The 21,461-nt window shown below is 40.0% G+C and overlaps 2 protein-coding genes across 2 annotated transcripts; both read left to right on the top strand.

Moving 5' to 3' along the window:
- On the top strand, window positions 1–14,628 carry tmc2a (transmembrane channel-like 2a). Its single transcript, XM_058051833.1, has 20 exons — window positions 1–34; window positions 2,223–2,261; window positions 2,344–2,719; window positions 4,190–4,345; window positions 4,500–4,590; window positions 4,664–4,745; window positions 5,841–5,947; window positions 6,050–6,148; window positions 7,316–7,458; window positions 9,004–9,151; window positions 9,306–9,494; window positions 9,632–9,811; window positions 9,895–10,053; window positions 10,190–10,318; window positions 10,710–10,777; window positions 11,427–11,666; window positions 11,740–11,865; window positions 11,961–12,039; window positions 14,083–14,203; window positions 14,302–14,628. The coding sequence occupies exons 1-20, from the start codon at window positions 1–3 to the stop codon at window positions 14,496–14,498; spliced, it is 2,763 nt and encodes a 920-aa protein (XP_057907816.1). The 3' UTR covers window positions 14,499–14,628.
- A 1,458-nt stretch (window positions 14,629–16,086) lies between these two features.
- LOC131109970 (annexin A1-like) lies at window positions 16,087–21,347 on the top strand. The gene is made up of 12 exons (XM_058062572.1): window positions 16,087–16,225; window positions 16,295–16,395; window positions 16,531–16,636; window positions 17,179–17,273; window positions 17,934–18,047; window positions 18,195–18,285; window positions 18,910–19,046; window positions 19,314–19,407; window positions 19,631–19,726; window positions 20,627–20,685; window positions 20,759–20,881; window positions 20,967–21,347. Exons 2-12 carry the CDS (start codon window positions 16,327–16,329, stop codon window positions 21,021–21,023), a joined length of 1,041 nt encoding a protein of 346 aa, XP_057918555.1. The 5' UTR covers window positions 16,087–16,225; window positions 16,295–16,326; the 3' UTR covers window positions 21,024–21,347.
- The last annotated feature ends 114 nt before the right edge of the window (window positions 21,348–21,461 follow it).

Raw genomic sequence — 21,461 nt, 5'->3', positions numbered from 1 at the left:
ATGCCCAGAAAGAGGGACTTGTCAGCAGATGAAGGTAAGGTTGAGGGGGTTTTGTGGGAAAAGCGATGCATTGGTACCTTGGCAGAAAATACACACCTTTATATTAGGAATTTACTACAGTATGGACTTGGTATTTTCTGTTATTTTCTTCTAGTAGTTTCTTCTAGAGGATAAAAACTACAGTACTTTGACATAGTGATTAAAACGTTTTGAAAATAAATGTATTTTACAATGGGGGTTGCAAAATTTCCAGTGCCACTGTACCTAATGAATATTTGATAAGTATATCATAGTACACCATGAGGATGGACTGACACTCACCGGCAACACCCTTAACACTCTATGCCAGGGGTCTCAAACTCAATTTACTTGGAGGCCACTGGAGCTCGGGTCTGGGTGAGACTGGGCCGCATCAGGTTTTCCAAAAAAAAAACAAAAAAAGAATTTATTAAAAACAAAAAAATTAAAAAAACTTCGCTATGGTTCCAATTTTCTACAAGAAAAGCTCTGATAAAACATTCCACTGTTCTCAAATATCTTTTTATTTTTCTACACAAAATAAGATTACAAATAAATAAACAAATCAAGAATAAAGAAAATCAATCAATCAGTAATAAATAAATAAATATCATAATAATAATAATAAAACTGCAAATAATAAAAACTTAAGAAACCACATATAGTTGGTGGGTAGACAAATTATTTTTTTCAGATTGAAATGAACAAAGCATTATTAGAGCCCTGTAGACATGACAAAACACGACTATAGTCACATTTATACTCTTTTTATTTACAACATATTGCGCAACTGCAGGGTCTTGAGACACATGCTAACTCGCAAACTAGAGAGCTAGCGACCTAAACGGTAGCCTTCAAGTTATTTCCTTTAAACTTAAATAGCCAAAAACTTACCACTTCCACACGGATAGGGAGGATAACTATTAACAGTTATTTAACCTTTAACATGAACATTAATCAAACGTAATAATTTTTTCTGGGTACATGATACCATACAGCCTCCATATCAAACTTGCGCGGGCCGCACTAACATTAAACTTTCATATCAAGGCGGGGGGCTCAAACTAGTGTCCTGCGGGCCACATTTGGCCCGCGGGCCGCGTGTTTGAGACCCCTGCTCTATGCACTTTAATAAGGGCATATAAAAATATCATCTAGTCTTTGAACATGAACTGATGAAGCCTGCAGAGTTGAAAACCCGTGTAGATATGCTAAACAGCGTTATTTATACCCTATTTTCTGAACTATAAGTCACTTTTTTACACTTTTTTTTTTCTACACTTTTTTCCATACGTTGTCTGGTCTCACACTGCGTGGTGACTTATGTTTGGGGTTTTTCAACATAGACATCCAAATTATTACGTTTGATTAATGTTCATGTTAAAGGTTAAATAACTGTTAATAGTTATCCTCCCTATCCGTGTGGAAGTGGTAAGTTTTTGGCTATTTAAGTTTAAAGGAAATAACTTGAAGGCTACGGTTTAGGTTGCTAGCTCTCTAGTTTACGAGTTAGCATGTGTCTCAAGACCCTGCAGTTGCGCAATATGTTGTAAATAAAAAGAGTATAAATGTGACTATAGTCGTGTTTTGTCATGTCTACAGGGCTCTAATAATGCTTTGTTCATTTTAATGTGAAAAAAATAATTTGTCTACCCACCAACTATATGTGGTTTCTTAAGTTTTTATTATTTGCCGTTTTATTATTATTATTAGATTTATTTATATTTTCTTTATTCTTGATTTGTTTATTTATTTTTCATCTTATTTTGTGTAGAAACATAAAAAGTAAGATATTTGAGAACAGTGGAATGTTTTATCAGAGCTTTTCTTGTAGAAAATTGGAACCAAAGCAAAGTTTTAAGTTTTTTTTTGTTTTTAATAAATGCGTTTTTGTTTTTTTGTTTTTTTTTTGGAAAACCTGAAAACCCAGTCTCGCCCAGACCCTAGCTCCAGTGGCCCCCAAGTAAATTGAGTTTGAGACCCCTGGTGTAATGTAAACATCAACTTATAAAGACAACTCAGATGAAGTGCAGTACTACAACATATGACATTAACGTACCCAGACTCCATATAAATCCGTGTTGACTTAAGGTTTTTTTTTTTTAGTCATAAGAAGAATACAGTCGACTATTACTAACTTTATTAACATTTCAGTTGTTACTTTGATTTTTTTGTCATTGCTATGTGTTTGTGTTCATTGTCAGTTGGGATTGATATACACGATGATGACAGCGACAGTGATGGTAAGTCTTATCCAATATTCCATGAACATATTGGCAATCACTGTATATATATAAAAAAAATGACATCTTTAACTGCATTTAGACGGCGCCACCCGGAGGCGAGCCAACAGAAGACAAGCAAAGGGAGGAGCCCGGGCCAGAAAAGCAGCAAGTGAGGACGAGGAAGATGAGGAGGCTGTGGCCCCAAGAACACGAAGGGCAGCGAAGAAGCCCGTCAAGAAAGACGAGGAAGATGATGAAAGTGAGGATGAGGGCCCCAAGAAGAAGAAGCGAGGGGGAGCAACAAATAGGAAGAAAGGAGGTAAAAGCCGAGACAGTGAGGAGGACAGTGACGTGGAGAAAGGAAGGAAGGGGAAGAAGGGAGGAGGAAAGAAAGGAGGAAAGGAGGAGGAGGAAAGTAAAAGTAAGAAAGGAGATGCAAAAGGAAAAGACAAGAAAAAGAAAAAAAAGGCGGAAAGGTGAGTTATAACACTTTAAGTGTCCTACAATCGTCCCGTTTGCGTTGGAATTTAACTAATTGAGGCCCTAATTGGGTGTAGGATCTCAATTAGTGTGACGGTCATGTGACTCTCACGCCACAGCAGCCCCAAAATGGTGGAAGGAGCTAGCTAATTTCCCAAAGCTTATTTTTTTTGCCATTAAGGGACTATTTAAACCCATATATGAATCGTAATGAGTCAACAGTGTCAAATATTACAATTAAAGTGTTCTTACTATAAAACAAAATGGCTATGGATAGCCTGGAAAGACTTAGCGAAAATGCGAATAAGACACGCATAACACTACTAATTTCACTGTTCCAATGTTTTTAAAAGCATATATGTTCTTTTGTTCAATTTAAAGTGCATTTGTAGTTGTGTTATTTTTAAATAAGCTCCTCTTTGACATTGTTTAGTCATATTTTAGAAAAAATAGAGACTACTGTATACTATATCTCAACAAGCTAGCTAATTTCCCAAAGCTTATTTTTTTGCCATTAAGGGACAATTTAAACCCATATATGAATTCTAATGAGTCAACAGTGTCAAATATTACAATTAAAGTGTTCTTACTATAAAACAATACAGAACAAAATTGCTATGGAAAGCCTGGAAAGACTTAGCAGAAAATGCTAATAAGACACGCACAACAATACTAATTTCACTGTTCCAATGATTTTAAAAGCATATATGTTCTTTGTTCAATTTAAAGTGCATTTGTAGTTCATTCATTCATTTTCTACCGCTTTTCCTCACGAGGGTCGCGGATGCTGGAGCCTATCCCAGCTGTCTTCGGGCGTAAGGCGGGGTACACCCTGGACTGGTCGCCAGCCAATCACAGGGCAGCATTTGTAGTTGTGTTATTTTTAAATAAGCTCCTCTTTGACATTGTTTAGTCATATTTTAGAAAAAATAGAGACTACTGTATACTATATCTCAACAAGCTAGCTAATTTCCCAAAGCTTATTTTTTTGCCATTAAGGGACAATTTAAACCCATATACGAATCCTAATGAATAAACAGTGTCAAATATTACAATTAAAGTGTTCTTAATATAAAACAATATAGAACAAAATTGCTATGCCTGGAAAGACTTAGCAAAAATGCTAATAACACACGCATAACAATACTAATTTCACTGTTCCAATGTTTTTAAAATCATATATGTTCTTTTGTTCAATTCATTTTTAAATAAGCTCCTCTTTGACATTGTTTAGTCATATTTTAGAAAAATAGAGACTACTGTATACTATATCTCAACATATCATAGCATTTCTTTAGAAACACATGCTTAAGAAATACCATGATATAATTGCAACCTTGTTGCTTTGTTTTGCTCTTTGATTGAGGCCACTCATAAGCAAAAGATGCCAATCAATACAATCTAAGTCTTTTGATTACACTATCAAGTCCGAACACACCCCTCTCTCTCTGTCCATCCACAAATAGTTCATCCGATTCTAGTTCAAGCTCAGATGAGGATGAGGAGTCCTTGTCTGAAGGAGAGATGGCCTTGCTGATGGAGGAGGTGGAGGAGAAGAAGAAACTGATAGCCAACATCAGGAACAAACCATGGAGGATGAAGAGGAGGCTAACACACCTGAAGTAATGTTGTGTTGTTGCTATACAAGTGGTCTCTACATTCTGGACCAATAATGTTCAATTTCACTTAACCTTACCTTTATTTTTATGTATATGAAAGTATATGACCCAGTGTAATGCAGTACTAACCTTAATTTTATGGGTTTTTTACACACAGGGAAGCTCAAGAGTTTGTGGATAAGTTTGAAGGAGCTCTCGGCAAAGGAAAAGGCAGAAAGTGGTACGCCTACAAAGTGATGATGACAAAGGTTGGGGAAATTATTCATATTGAACTTTCCAGCAAGCATGTTGGCCTTATAATTTGTCTTTTTTATTTTCAAGAAATGGATCAAGTTCCAGAGGGATTTTGAAAACTTCCGAACGGCATGTATCCCCTGGGAGAGGAAGATTAAAGAGGTGGAAAGTAAGTTTTGAGTTTGTGTGTTTAACAGCATCACGGCGACGTCTTTCGTCATACTGATCCAATCCAATCCAATCCACTTTATTTATATAGCACATTTTATAAACAGAGTTTCCAAAGTGCTGCACAGACTAGTAAAATTAAAAAGTAATAATCCAAAACTAAAAGATCATTTAAGAAATAAAATAGTAAAATAGATATTAAAATATTAAAAACAAGAAACAAAGCAATAAAAGTATAAAAAATAAAACCAATTACAATAAAAACTAAGAACTAAAAGACACAGGGCCATACAACTCACTCTGAGTTAAAAGCCAGAGAATAAAAGTGGGTTTTAAGACGAGACTTAAAGCTTTCGATGTTGGGGGCCTTTTTTACTTGGGAGGGGAGAGAGTTCCATAGTCTGGGGCCAACCACAGAAAAGGCTCGGTCCCCCCCTGGTCTTAAGTCTCGTCTTGGGCACCATAAGTTGGAGCTGGCCCTCGGACCTCAGTGACCACGCTGGAGAGTAAATTTGGATGAGGTCCGAGATGTATTTGGGGGCCAGCCCATTCAACGCCTTAAAAACAAACAATAAAATCTTAAAATCAATCCTAAAGCGAACAGGCAACCAATGTAGGGAGGCCAGAATTGGGGTGATGTGCTCCCCCTTTTTGGTTCCTGTTAAAAGCTGTGCCGCAGAGTTCTGGACTAACTGTAAGCGGGAGAGAGACTTTTGGCTAATTCCAGAGTAAAGTGCATTACAGTAGTCCAGACGTGATGAAATAAAAGCGTGCATGACTTGCTCAAAGTGTTGCAAAGATAAAAAATATTTAATTTTAGATAAAAGCCAAAGATGATAAAAACAAGATGTTATAACTGCATTAATTTGTTTGTTGAGTTTAAAATCACTGTCTATTATGACGCCAAGGCTGGTGGCTGAGGGACGAATGCTGTTTTGGAGGGGGCCGAAGTCTTTTGCGAGTGGCAAATACAGCTGGCAGTCGTCCGCATACAGGCCATGCTTTTTAAGTACTGTGCCAAGTGGGACCAGGTAGAGGGCAAATAAAATGGGCCCAAGAATTGATCCTTGCGATAAACTCTTCCCTGTGTCCTCAGGTCACTTCGGGTCATCTGTAGCTTCTTACTTCATCTTTCTGCGATGGATGTACGGGATGAACCTTGTTTTGTTTGGTTTCACCTTTGGACTGGTGGTCATTCCTGAGGTACTGCCACATTTGATACTTGAGCACAAACAATAAATATATATTAAAATGCATATGAATTCAATGTTTGTCTTGTATTTGTTATTATTCCTTTACACACAGGTTCTGATGGGCCTTCCCTATGGGTCCATTCCTAGGAAGACTGTGCCCAGAGCAGAGCAGGCAACCGCTCAGGACTACTCTGTCCTCTTGGATTTCAATGTGAGTTGTTGTTGATAGGTAGGCTATACCCTTAACTAAACCTATAGCTATTTTTTGTTTGTGCAATTTTGATTAACTTATGGGCTGCATGGTGACGAGTGGTTAACGTGCAGGCCACAGAGCTAGGAGACCCCAGTTTGATTCCACCCTCGGGCATCGCTGTGTGGAATTTGCATGTTCTTCCCGTGCATGCGTGGGTTTTCTCCGGGTACTCCGGTTTCCTCCCACATTCCAAAAATATGCTAGGTTAATTGGCGACTCCAAATTGTCCATAGGTATGAATGGGGATGGGAATGGTTGTTTGTCTATATGTGCCCTGTGATTGGCTAGTGACCAGTCCAGGGTGTACCTCGCCTCTCGCTGGAAGACAGCTGGGATTGGCTACAGCACCCCCGCGACCCTCGTGAGGATAAGCGGTAGAAAATGAATGAATTATTCCATACCTGACCACAATAAGTCAATTTCACGAAATTCAGTATTAATAAATGGTACATTTTCATAGTAACCTGTTTATGACCTTCTGAATACGGAGTTTACCATTATTAAAGTCCTGTAGACATGAAAAAACACCACTATAGTCAACCTTACACTTGGATTACCCAATATAGTAGACTGTTGGCCACTCTCTCCACTGCTAACCTGCTGTAGCAGTCAGCTAACAGTCAACTCTACTAGCTGACACACGTCACTTCCCAGGCCCCACTACTTAAACGCGTACACTAGTCCCAGATACTGTATTTTCATTCACATAGACATTTTTATTGTTGAACATGCTTTATTTAAGTCATGGATGTACATTTTTTTTTATTAATAAAAGTCCAACCACAAAACGGTAACTCATGCACTAGTGCACATGCACAGGTTTGCTCGCACTTGCACTAATTTCAAATTTCCCTTTAATACGTAATCTCTTGAATGTTACATGCCTCCATGCCCTTTCATTTCCTGCTGGCTGCGTAGCATTTGATTCTATGTGAAAGAAGCATGCCGAGCTCTGATAAAATGCTCTTCTTACGACTTAAAACTGTATCACACATGATCTCTTTTATTGTGCAGTTGCATCATCACCTCTTTGTACCTTTCACACAAAAAAATGCATAAGACATCTTTTGGAACGAGCATCCACCTTCAAGAGGAATAAAACATAACTGCATTCTGTCTTTTCAGGGCTATTGCAAGTATTCCGTCCTGTTCTACGGATATTACAACAGCCAGAGGACCATCGGCTTGTTGAAGTTCCGGCTCCCTTTGGCCTACCTTATGGTTGGGATCGGAACATTTGGCTATAGCCTGATGGTCGTGATCCGCACGTGAGTCATGAGCATGAAACTGGCATAACTAACGCAGCATTCCTGATCCCTGAGCTATTACACAAAGTATTGAGGGAGTAATCAGTGAAGTTTAAACATTAATTACTAGGGACAACCACATAATGTAATCACATTTAGTTAACTGAAAACGTCTTTGACAGTGGAAATTATCAGCATAAATTAGTTATTTTATCTTTGCTACAGGTCTTGTATGGTATCTCACTGGAATGCTTTATGTTATATACAGTGGTGTGAAAAAGTCCATGACCTTAATGAGGGATAGTGATCATCTCAAGACCCGTGGCTGCCCAACTGTCCTAATGGCATCACATCTTGGACCTGGACTATTATACTCTATGTTTATATTTAACTGTCACATGTAAACCTCTCCACATCCATTGCAGCCTGGTCATCCTAGAAGGGGGATTCCCCCATCTGCGGTCCCTTCTCAAGGTTTCTTTTTCCCTAATGGGTTTTGAGTTTTTCCTTGCCCTGATGGGGGTTCAGATCAGGGGATGTCGTTTGTCGTCTATTGTCTGTCTTCTACTGTTGCCTGCTTGTTAAGCCCTTTGAGGCTCTTTTGTGATTAAGGGCTATATAAATAAACTTGACTTGACTTGACTTGACCTTAATGAGGATAAGTGATATAGAAAGTCAATGGATGGATGGATGAAAAAGTGTTTGCCCGTTTCATTCATTCATTCATTTTCTGCTGCTTATCCTCACGAGGGTTGTGGGCGTGCTGGAGCCTATCCCAGCTGTCTTCGCCTGAGAGGCGGGGGTACACCCTGGACTGGTCGTTTGCCCGTTTCCTGATTTCTTATTTTTTCATTCATTCACAAGAAAACTGAACAGGAAATGCAGTTTTTTAATTCTACTTTTTATTATTAAGGGAGAAAAAAATAAGAACCTACATGTGTGAAAAAGTGATTGCCCCCTTTTAAAACATAACTTAACTGAGATTAATTGAGATCTATCAGCATAGAAAATGTTCTGAATAGAGATCGACTGATATGTTTTTTTTCGGGCTGATGCCGATACCGATTTTTTCCCATCGCCCTTAGCCGATGCTTAGGCCGATACTGCTTTGCTCTCTCAATTTACATGAAAAAATGAAGCCATTTCTAAAGCTTTGGGACTAAAGCAAACCACAGTGAGAGCCATTATGCACAAATGGCAAAAACAATGAACAGGGGTGAACTTTCCCAGGAGTGGCCGGCAAACCAAAATGACCCCAAGAGCACAGCGACAACTCATCCAAGACGTCACAAAAGACCCCACAACAACAGTTGACTTATTGCAGTCTGGTCTAGAACCAATTAGCCATGTCAAATGAGGGATTCTGTTTTGTACATTCGTGTGTTAGCGTTTATTTTGATACCCAGGTCGTCTGTGTGGTAAAGTTACATTGTATGTTCCACATGTGTAGGAAAGTCAGGATCTACACTATATATAGAGAGAGATTATGTTTTAGGCAAGACATAAACACAGAAAATGTGACTAGTAAATATACAATACTGTTCTTTGTATTGTTTGCTTGTTCAGAATGGCCAAGAATGCAGACCTCGGCGGTGGGGATGGAGAAGATGGAGAGTTCACCTTTGGTTGGAAGATGTTCACCAGCTGGGATTATCTCATCGGGAATGCCGAGACAGCGGACAACAAGTATGCATCCATCACCACCAGCTTCAAGGTAACCAATGGCAGGAGATGACTGGTATGTAATATAATAATAATAATACTCCTTCATTCAGACGATGAATGCAAGAGTATTTCTTATCGAAATTCCACACCAGCTGTTGACAGATTCCGATTCTCTGCTTTCCACTAATACTGTATAAGAACAGGAGTCCATTGTGGATGAGCAAGAGAACCAGAAGGATGAGAACATTCATCTGCGGAGGTTCCTCAGGGTCCTGGCAAATGTCCTCATCACTTGCAGCCTGGGAGGAAGCGGATACCTCATCTACTTTGTGGTGAAGAGGTCTCAGGAGTTTGCCAATAGAGATGATCTCAGCTGGTATGAGAAAAATGAGGTAAGGCCACTTGGATGCTTTCTTCAGTCATTATCTGCAGCAAATATATAATATATATATAATATATATAATAGAAACCAAAAGCATGTTTTAAACATGTTGAGATGAAAGCAGTGATTTTGACTGACTTGATTCAGTTGGAGATCATCATGTCTCTGCTGGGCCTTCTGTGTCCTCCACTGTTTGAGACAATTGCGGAGCTGGAGGACTACCATCCTCGGATCGCCCTGAAGTGGCAGCTGGGACGCATCTTTGCTCTCTTGCTGGGGAACCTGTACACATTTCTCTTCGCCCTCTTTGACGAGGTCAACAGCAAGGTTTGTTCCACGTTGGAGGTGATTCCTCGGCGACCGCACTTCTTCTCTAAGGATTACACATGATCTTCTCTTTGTCTTCTGAGCTGGAAGAAGAGCAGTCTATAAAGAATGCCTCGATCTTGGCCATGAAGGAATACTACGCTAACTACACCCGACTGGTCAATGACACAGAGGCCACCCCGCCCCCCATGAGCCCTGCTGATGTCATCAGAGGACCCTGCTGGGAGACAGCTGTTGGCATAGTAAGGAGAAGCATTTATTTCATTGGACACCTCGTTAGATATACTCAATAGTCAATACTATTACCAATACTATATATTACTAATGGAATATTACTATAACTCAATACTATTGTTCTTTTTTATATTTGTGTTATAGGAGTTTGTGAAGCTGACAGTGTCAGACATCCAGGTCACTTACCTGACCATCCTGATAGGTGACTTTGCACGGGCAGTTATTGTGCGTTTCCTGAACTACTGCTGGTGCTGGGACCTGGAGGCTGGATTTGTAAGTATCTTAAACTTGGTTCAACTACGAGATAGCAACTACTGGACCAGTTGGACAACAGTTGATGTATTAGAAGGTTGTGCTATCAGTCATAGCACAAATATTGGGAGATATAATGATGGCAGAATCATATGAGAACCTCTGCAGATGATAGTAGGTGGAGCTTTATATCCCCATGGGAGCCAGGGAGCTGCACTGTACACCTACACCTCCTCAGCGTTAGCACACAGCAAGACCATTGTTGGTAATTTGCTGGGTTGTAGACCTGCATTGCATCACACTGGACAGTGTATCCCTCTCATTGTAATGAGCTTTGCATTGAAATTAAGTTAGAATTTCCATGTCGTGTGCAACAATTTAATTAAAAACTGCATTTCTCTGTTCATTTTAGCCCTCATACGGAGAGTTTGACATCAGTGGTAACGTTCTTGGACTGGTCTTCAATCAAGGAATGATCTGGTTGGAGCCTTTCTCAATCTATATAATCCAAGTCATCTGTATTGTGTGTGGTACTCAGGACAGTGGAACTCATTTAAGTTGGTCCCCATTATGTCGACAATCTATTATTATTATTAAAAACTGCCTGCTTAATTTTGTGATTGAGAGCTACGTATATAAATAAACTTGACTTGACTTTATGTCATTGTAGCCAAGACATAGTACAGTACAACAAAATTACCACAGCAGCTTTGTTAAAAAAGAGTACAAAGTATCATATGAATGCAGAGGAATCCCGATAAACATATACACAAATGGAGAAAAATTATTAATAGCAGCATTAGACTAAAAAATCGTTTATTAAGGCTTCGGCTATGTCCTCGACCACTTATATCGACGTGAGTTAACCAATCCAACAGCCATTATTAAATAGTTGTACTGTAGTACTTTTCCCCACTTGGTTCATGGTTAATTTTTTTTTCTCAGTTATTCAAAGTAAATGTAATGTCATGCTTTTTTGTCCATAGTTAGAGCTCACTAGTCTGAAGGAAGGCCTCCTGCAAAGTAAATGTAAACACATTCAACCACCAAATTGGATCATTTTTGAACTGTTTTTCTTGGGAAGTTATATGCAATACATCACAGTTAACTCCAAGCTGAAATGTTTTAGGATGGGGGCGTTTTATGCTCCCGGCCTGGTCGGAATCAACGTGCTGCGCCTGCTCACCTCCATGTACTATCAGTGTTGGGCTGTGATGGCCACCAACGTCCCCCACGAGAGGGTATTTAAGGCCTCCAAGTCCAACAACTTCTATATGGGTCTGCTGCTCCTCATCCTCTTCCTCAGTTTGTTGCCTGTGGTCTACACCATCATGACACTGTCTCCCTCGTTTGATTGCGGACCCTTCAGGTAACACGCAGAGAAAATAATCGTGTGAATATGCGCATGTGGATGTTCATATTGTTGCTGCTACTATTTGAAGTGGGAAGGCGAAGATGTTTGATGTGATCATTGAGACGATCGATCTGGACTTGCCAGCCTTCATCGGGACATTGTTTAGCTACGTAGCCAACCCAGGCCTCATCATACCGGCTGTTTTGCTCATGGTGTGAGTACACAGACCCTCCAGTGCTTGAAATAAAAATATTTACAAAAATAACAGTGAAACTGACAGAAAAGGCTTGTGTCTACTTTCCTCATCAGACTGGCCATCTACTATTTGAACTCAGTTTCGGAGGCCTACAAAAACTCCAACCTGGATCTGAAGAAGAAGATGCAGATGGTAAATGGACATAACACAAATGCATATTGCATTATCATTTCATAATCATTTCTTTGACCGGTTGCTTTATTTGGACTTTTTGGCTTCTACTTCTGGTCTGAATGTGAACAGTCTGCAGTAGCGTTTGCAGATGTGGAGCCTCAACATGCTGAAGCCCTATCCAAACAGATCCTACACGGAGCTTTATCACAAAATGCCTTTCTTTCAAAAGATAATACAGTTGTCCCTTGTTTCTTGTGGTTTATTGGTTTTCGTGAAGTTGGTTCAATATTAATAAACAGATTAATTTCATAGTTAGAAATTACTTTCTAAATACATTTATTTTACCATTAATAGAGCCCTGTAGAGGCTGCACGGTGGACAAGTGGTTAGTGCATGGGCCTCACAGCTAGGAGACCTGAGTTCAATTCCACCCTCGGCCATCTCTGTGTGGAGTTTACATGTTCTCCCCGTGCATGCATGGGATTTGTCCGGGTACTCCGGTTTCCTCCCACATTCCAAAAACATGCTAGGTTAATTGGTGACTCCAAATTGTCCATAGGTATGAATGTGAGTGTGAATGGTTGTTTGTCTATATGTGCCCTGTGATTGGCTGGCGACTAGTCCAGGGTGTACCCGCCTCAAGCCCAAAGACAGCTGGGATAGGCTTCAGCACCCCCGCCACCCTCGTGAGGACAAGCTGTAGAAAATGAATGAATGACTGAAGAGCCATGTAGACATAAAATAGCATCCCTATATTTGCATTTACACTCCTATTATCATGTGTTTACATTGCACAATACTGATACGCATGCTTTGAGATCACTGAAGGGACATCAGAGATGGTCGCCGCTAGCAAAAACATCCACACTGAAAGAGATCTTAGTCATAGCATGCCGGCTTGGCTGTGCTACCCCAGTAGCTATCATCACCATGCCGTGTGAAAGGTAATTTAATCCAATGTCATGTCTCATAACATTACTGATGCTGATTGACTGCAGTGATAGCCTAACATGTGCAATGTGATGTAAACAAAAAGTCATAGGAGTGTAAAGTGACCTATGGAGGTTTATTTAATGCCTACAGGGCTGTAATAATGCTAAAACACATATTTACAAAGTCATATATTTCTATGCTCTAACTACAAACATATTCATTTTATTAGTATTTCCTACTTTGCGGAAATTAACTCGGAACCAACCACAATAAATGAGGGAATACTGTATTCAAACTTTTGACGCCCCATGAGGGTTCAACGGAGGACAGGCGGTTCTGGTTCTCCTGACCTCTGAAGCAGCATCCCAGTTAAAACAGTTAGATGTTCTAACAGAAAGAATGCCCAGGGAAGCTCCACGGAAGACTTGGACGTTTGGCGTGGCCCAGTGCTTCGAGCAGCCTGGAAATGGTGCATGAAGTAGACATCATCAACCTGGAAGCCTGGGGGCTTGGCTATAAGGTCCACACTTTGCCAAACATTACAGTGAAGCAATGAAGCCTGTCCATGCAAGCTGAAAAATCGAAGAACTAGCTATAAAATACACAGCACGGCCAAAAGAGCAGCTGGAATAGAACAACAAGGCCAGTAGGAAGTCAAAGCAACAGAAAACATATTCTGCTCAAAAAGAGAATTAGGAGTACAAAAATCCTGGAAGTATACGTGGAATGAAGAGAGCTCTCTCAGTACTTGGTGTACTGTAGGTGTCCCTCGTGGCTCCGCCCAGCACCAGAAGAAATAACATCTGGAAAAGAAACACAAACAAGTGTGGGTGACCAATATGAAAGAAGACACACTTATGATCAGTATTAGTATTCGTATTATGATCATAATTACATTATGTCCTGTGGAAAATGTTTCTGAAGTTAAAACAGCTTGGAAGTCAACCAAAGATTGTGTTCAACTATGTGAGATTCCCCTGGAATGCCGACACTGTGAGAGAGGAATTTGATGTGCCACTGAGACATTCTTTTCAAGATGTTAGGTTGACTATATATATTTTTGATGAATCGTGTCATATATTTCCGATAATCATTCACACCCCTCCTGGCGAACATCTATTTGATCAGGCTCGTGATGAAGAGAAGAACCGACGGAACAACACAGATAGCACCAACCAGGTCATGAAAGATTTGGAGGATCTGCTACCAAACCGTTCCTTGGCCCCCCCTGCTCCACCACCAGAGCCTGGTCAGTAATCTTTCAATGATCAATGATCATTCCAAAAAAATATCAAAGTGTAATTTTCAGCTTTTTAGCAACGTATTCGTTATTGTTTTGTTAAACAGAAAAGACGTCAGATGCAAAGCCAACTAAAACAAAACCAGGGACGGCTGGGAAAGGTGTTCACCTACAGAAAGACATGTCCCTTGCGTCATCCAACCCCGCTCCCCGAGGGCCAATAACCCAAGCCCCTAGACCAAGAGGACCGGCACCAGCATCCGGTCCTGGCCGAGGCCGCGGTAGAGGTGCCCCAAGAAAATAAACAGTCATATTCATTGTTACAACTGGATATAGTGTAAAATGGGATATTTGACTCACTGGGTTGGCGAGTACTGGTTGTTGTTTTTCGGATCAATGAATCTATCCACCCCATGGCATACAGTTGTACTTAATTATATAATTCATTCATTTTCTACCGCTTTTCCTCACGAGGGTCGCGGGGGTGCTGCAGCCTATCCCAGCTGTCTTCGGGCGAGAGGCGGGGTACACCCTGGACTGGTCGTCAGCCAATCACAGGGCACATATAGACAAACAACCATTCACACTCACATTCATACCTATGGACAATTTGGAGTCGCCAATTAACCTAGCGTGTTTTTTATGGAATGTGGGAGGAATTAAACCCTGGTCTCCTAGCTGTGAGGTCTGCGTGCTAACCACTTGACCGCCATGCCGCACTTAATTATATAATTACTTACTTAATTATTCAGTCCCCCATTGTGAATTACATTTCTTTTTAGAATCTACATTTTTAAATCATAATACAGGCCTTTCAATACGGGCTGCATGGCGGACGAGTGGTTAGCGCGCAGGCCACACAGCTAGGAGAGCAGAGTTCGATTCCACCCTCGGCCATCTCTGTGTATCTCTGTGCATGCGTGGGTTTTCTCCGGGTACTCCGGTACATGTGAGTGTGAAACTGTGAATGGTTGTTTGTCTGTACGTGCCCTGTGATTGGCTGGCGACCAGTCCCCCGCCTCTCGCCCAATGACAGCTGGGATAGGCTCCAGCACCCCCACAACCCTTGTGGGGACAAGCGGTAGAAAATGAATGAATGAATGAATGTTCTATACAATTGTAAGTGTGAATTAAAGCATCAGCTCTTATCAAATGTAATGCCAAGGTTCCTAACTGTGCCGTCTAGTAGTTTACTACCAGTTATTCATTTCTTGAAGTCATTAAGGAACGTCTGAAGTTTTGGTAGCTGATGTGGTTCATTGATCAATAAAGTTGTGTCCCCCCTCCGATTTCTGATAATACAGTCCTGCAAGGGAAGCATATACTGGTCCAAGCACAGATCCCTGTGGGACACTTGAAAATAAACTGGAGTCAACAATAGCAATTGGCTAAAACTATTGAGTGACTTTATTACTGATTGGTACAAACTGTAACCGATAAATAGGATTTCAATACGGCACATTGAGAAACTTATAAAGGTTGAATAATTTTGAGTGTATAAAATAATATGAAGGGCATGCTGGTATTATGTTATTAGGTATTGTCATCCTATAAATGAATTTTTTTCCCCTTGAGTGTCAGAACATTTGACTTGATAATGATTGGAATAATAGCATTTCCTCCATATATGTGTGCCCCTTAAGCTTTACAGACTGGTCAAGACAAGGGAGTAAAATGTAGATGATCTGGTTGAACCACATGAAACAACAGTGCATTGTCCTGATGACGTGTCAGTAGTTGGGCTTGCATCGCCAGTAAGTTAGGAAAATGTATCGGAAATGTCACCGTTCACTGTAGGTTTGTGTTAAATGATTGTTTGATTAAAGGGTGACGCATTTATTCACAAGACAAGTCTGAAGAGAAGTCGTCAGACCAGTCATTGTTGGGTGTGTCCTGTTGAGGCTGATTTTATGCAGGTGACAGGAAAGCAAGATTTTTTTCTGCACACTCATCTGATGGGTGGAGACTCTAAAACTTCCTGATACTTTCTATTTATGCAGTAGAGTGTGGAGACTGTCTTCAGCACCTCAGGTAAGATTGTCTTAGTTTTAAAGTAAAAAAAAAAGGAATTATGTTTACTTATTGAGACTTTTTCATTAGTTTTCCAGGTTTGACCATCTTGCCCAGAAAAGATGTCTTTCTTCAAGAAATTCTATCAAAATATAATTCATGACAGAGACCCAGAGAAAGACACCATTAAGGTGTGCATTGTAATATTATGGTTGTCATGCAAGGAATTTACTGTATTTGTGTGTCAATCCGACGTTTGGATAATAACAAGCCTTATATGATGTTTTGCACTTGGGAAAATCACACTGTCTGTGCTTATGTTTTAGCTGAGAGGGAAAGAGACGCCCGTGTTTTATGGTACGGTAGCACCATACCCAAACTTCAATGCCAGCCATGATGCTTCAGTTCTGCAGAGCGCCATAGAAAATAAAGGTATGTGCAATCTTTATCTTGTATCTTGACTTCTGCTTGGAATATGCATACTCATTATTATGCTGTAAATGTTTATTTTCATTCTATGATCATTCTGGATCCCCATTGTTTATGGGAGTTAGCAAGAGCGAGAGCAAATAATGTCTATTTTTGATATACCTCATATATACGCATTATAAGGATGAGATATTTTCTTTCAAGGGTCCACTTTTCTAATACAGATTAAGGAAACAAAAGTTTCCCTTGTGGCTGCACGGCGGACGAGTGGGAGGCCGAGTTCGATTCCACCCTGCAGTTTGCATGTTCTCCCCGTGCATGCGTGGGTTTCTCTGGTTTCCTCCCACATTCTAAAAACATGCTAAGTTAATTGCCGACTGTGAATGGTTGTTTGTCTATATGTGCTCTGTGATTGGCTGGCGACCAGTCCAGGGTATAACCTGCCTCTCGCCTGAAGACAGCTGGGATAGGCTCCAGCACCTCCCGAGACCCTCGTGAGGATAAGCGGTAGAAAATGAATGAATGAATGAAGTTTTCCCTTGCAGGAGTGGATGAAGATGTGATAATTTCAATCCTGGTCAAAAGGAACAATGAGCAGAGACAGAAGATAAAGGCTGTCTATGAGGCTTCCACTGGGGAGGTGAGTCGACAGTATGTTGGAAAATTGGCATTTAGAAGATGCGTTCAAAGACATTGTCATGATATGGAATATTCTACACTGGTCACTTGGTGGCAGTAATGTTACTGTAATGTTCAGTGAGACACACAAGCACCAGACCTGATTTCTTTATTGCCAGTTTCAATGAGCTCAGAACCGGTACAATAATCCCTAATAATCACGTCATACCCACGCTAAGGTGAAATTCAATTCTTAACCCCTGACATCACTTCCTGTTCTCCTGCCACTCTGGTCAAAAACATAAACAACAACAACACACACACAAGCATGAGCCTTATGTCTTATGTACTCTTAGTATGTCTACTTTATTGGGTAATGCCACTTTAAAGGTGACTATAGGGGTGTCTAGAGGGCTTTAATAATGTTAAAAATGTGTTTAGAAGGTCGTAAACAGGTTACAAATATTCCGTTAACAAATAAGTAATCCTACCCAGCGGGAATTCACTTATCACGGCTGAGTCTGGAGTTGTTTAGTTGCAATAAAGGAGGGATTATAAACAGTGGAACAGTACACAGTATGAGATGAGTTGGTTGCACTCAACACGCAAGTCAAACATTTCTGTCCCCCTGGGGGTCATGACAGAAAAGAACTGATCAGCCGATCCTTCCAATGTGTTGCAGTCACTGAGTGGAGCTCTCAAGTCTGCTCTCAGGTCAGATTTAGAGGACATCTCTCTGGCCTTGTTGATGAATCCAGCACACTTTGATGCCCACTTGCTCAGAGATGCAACAAAGGTAATTATCAGCTTTTAAAATTATGGACTAACTCATACTTAATTGTTTATTTGATGAATGAGAGTGCCATTTATATTATAGTGTGATTATGAGAATGAACATTTCCCTAAAATTACAAATTAATAACATTTACTTTTAATACAACAGGGATTTGGCACAGATGAGGATGTCCTTGTGGAGGTTCTGGCAACGAGGACAAATAAACAGATTGCAGAGCTGAAAAAGGCCTTTAAAGCAGGTTTGAGGTTCCAGACTACTTCAGTGTAGACAGTGTAAATCACAGTGTCATCTAACAAAGAACACTAAAGTCATCACATAGTTTCACCAAAATGCCGTCAGCCTCGCTCTGTGCTGAGGCAGTATTGCAGCATTATCCATCCATTTTGTATGCTGCCTGTCCTCCAATGAAATGCTTTGTTCAGACAATGTATGATGTGAAATTTTTAAAATGTTCTTTTTTTCATTTTATACTTGTATTCTAATATTTATTCGGTATACCTTTTGAGTGTTAAGTTGCTGTGGGATGAGTTTAGCCTTCTTTGTAAGATGACACCGTGAGTCAGACTGTTATATTGAGCAATGACCTCCTGCAATGTAGAAATTTGTTTTTTTATTGAAATTTAGTGGGTGCGGCTGATATATAAAAAATTATGAGATATAATTTGTTCTGTCTTGAGGCTTTTTTAATCTAAAATATGCGCCTTAGCTCAATGAAGTTTGGAAACACTGCTGTAAGGGTATATAATAAGGATATAAATGATGTATTTCTTTAAAAAAAAGTAATGGTAGTAGTACATAGCAGACAGTTCTATAGTCAAAACACTGCAGTCACGCTTCATTCTGCATTCTGATGCTATTTCAGACTACAATAAAGACCTGGAGGATGTTATCAAGGATGAAACCAGAGGCGATTTTACCACCGCTCTTCTGGCCATGCTGAATACACAAAAAGATGAAGACACAGTAGTTGACATGGATCAAGCCCAAAAGGATGCAACGGTACTTAGTTGGGATAACACAACGTTTCTATTAAGGAAAATAAGCAGAGATGTCAATGCCTTTTGTGGGACCACATGCAAAAAAAATGATAGGGTGCGATAGCCGCTTTTATATTATTTACTTTTCTTCATATTCCTTCATATTCCGGCCAATAAATATTGCACCGCGGGCTGCAAATAACCCGCGGGCCACACTTTGCATAACTCCGGATTTATGCTGTTTGACGTGTTCAGTCACTTTCACAAAAACAATCTTCTTTTTTTGCAGACTCTCTTCGAAGCTGGTGAGAATACAAAAGGAGTGGATGTCTCTGCCTTCATTAACATCCTGACGACACGCAGCGGACCGCAACTCTCCAAAAGTACTTGAGTGACTAAAAACCACGTGACTGTTTTATTGTTGTTTGACTGTGGAATCAGCATTCATTCTGAAATGAACAAACAGGTACAACCACACCCATCTTGACAAACAGGCGGAACAGAGAGCAATGCATAATGTGCACTTTTTGGGACTTGAGTTGAGTTACGATGCAACGAAACAAGTATTTTTACGTGTGATTGTTTGTTTTCCCCTCTGCCTGCTAGCGTTCCAGAGGTACGCCTGTGTCAGCGACATGACCTTACCTAAAGCTCTGAACATGGAACTGAGAGGAGACATTGAAGACTGTCTCATTGATATTGGTGAGCATGATGCTATCTTTTCCTTTTTCATGAACTTAACAAAACTGGGGCTCTCAAACTTGCGGCCCGCGAGATGCTAGTTTGAGGCCCACACCTTGATACCAAAGTTTAATGTTGAAATGACAGCTTAAAGCTGTGTGCACACCGGACACAATTAACATGATTTTGCCCCGCCCATACTGTTACCCTACCCTGTTACCCCGCCCTGTTTTGCTTTGGATTAGCAATGAAGCTAAAGGCTTATGACGCTGGGTAAAAATAAATTGCAGGAAATGATTTCGAATAAAACGGAAAATACACGTCAAGATAAAGCATCTCATCAAACATGTTGTTAAAGTTACGACGCTGCTCCCAGATGGAACTGAGTACGATGCTAACTTGCTAATTGTGTAAAATGATTACGTTTCATTAATGTTCCTGTTAAAGGTTAAATAACTGTTAATACTGTACATTTGAATCTGAAAAAAATAATTTCTCTACCAACTGTATGTGGTTTCTTACGTTTTTCTTATTTGCTGTTTTATTATTATTTTAATTATTTAATACTGATTGATTGATTTATTGTCTTTATTCTTAATTTGTTTATTATTTTTAATCTTATTTAGTGTATAGAAAAATAAAAATTAAGATATTTGAGAACAGTGGAATGTTTTATCAGATATTTTGGTGTGGAAAACCGGAACCAAAGTACTGAAAAAGTGTAGGGTATAGCAGAAGCAAAAGCATTGAAGATAGTTGTTTTATTTATTTTTTTTCCAGTTTTTAATAAATGCGTTTTGGGTTTTTTTTGAAAACCTGATGCGGCCCGGCTTCACCCAGAACCTAGCTCCGGTGGCCCCCAGGTAAACTGAGTTTGAGACCCCTGGTTTAGACGGCATGTTGTGATTGTTTTCTTTCAAGTGAAATGCGCCTGGAGCACACCTGCCTTCTTCGCTGAGAAGCTACATCGGGCTATGAAGGTGCGTATAAACATCAGGTTTTGTATATGGTTATGTGCTTATGTTTCTAATAATGAATGCTATGTTCCGTCAGGGCCATGGCACATGTGAAGACACGCTGATCAGGGTGCTGGTGAGCCGCTCTGAAATCGACCTGAAGAAGATCTTGGAGGAATACAGGGCCATGTATGACACCACACTACAGGAGGACATATTGGTAACTTTTAATTGATCTTTAAATGCTTTCATCAAATAATACTAGAATACATGTACAGCGATTTTAAGCACAGTTTGTTTCACAGAAGGACACCAAGAATCATTTTGAGAACATCCTCCTTGGACTTTGTGGCCCCCACTAAAGAACTACATTACTGGAACTTGATGCCAACTTTTCCACCACATATACATATATTGAATTGATGATCTAATAAAGTTGGTATTAAACAGCAATAGCAAAGGCTATGTAATTTCAACATGTATGTTTATGTTTAAAGGGGACCTATTATGCTCATTTTTTTACCCTTTGTATTGATTTGTGGAGCAGCTACACACAATAATGCGCACAGAAAACCTTTCCAGATCTTCCAGAATCTACACCTATTCCAGCTGTATTTACTTGGATTTGTGTGTCCAGCCAAAAAGGCCTTTTTAAAATTGATTGCACCCATAGCCCGCCTCTGGGCACGCCTACTCTGCTGTGATTGGTCACAGTCCCAAACCACTTCCTGACTACTGCAAATAAACACTTAATATAATTTAGTGGGTATAGGAGTTGATAACAAATGAATAAAGCCTTT

This window comes from Doryrhamphus excisus, chromosome 2, assembly GCF_030265055.1.
Source record: "Doryrhamphus excisus isolate RoL2022-K1 chromosome 2, RoL_Dexc_1.0, whole genome shotgun sequence".
Taxonomy (NCBI): Eukaryota; Metazoa; Chordata; class Actinopteri; order Syngnathiformes; family Syngnathidae; genus Doryrhamphus; species Doryrhamphus excisus.
The sequence above is the reverse complement of the archived record's forward strand: the minus strand, read 5'-3'. Positions and strand labels throughout refer to the sequence as shown.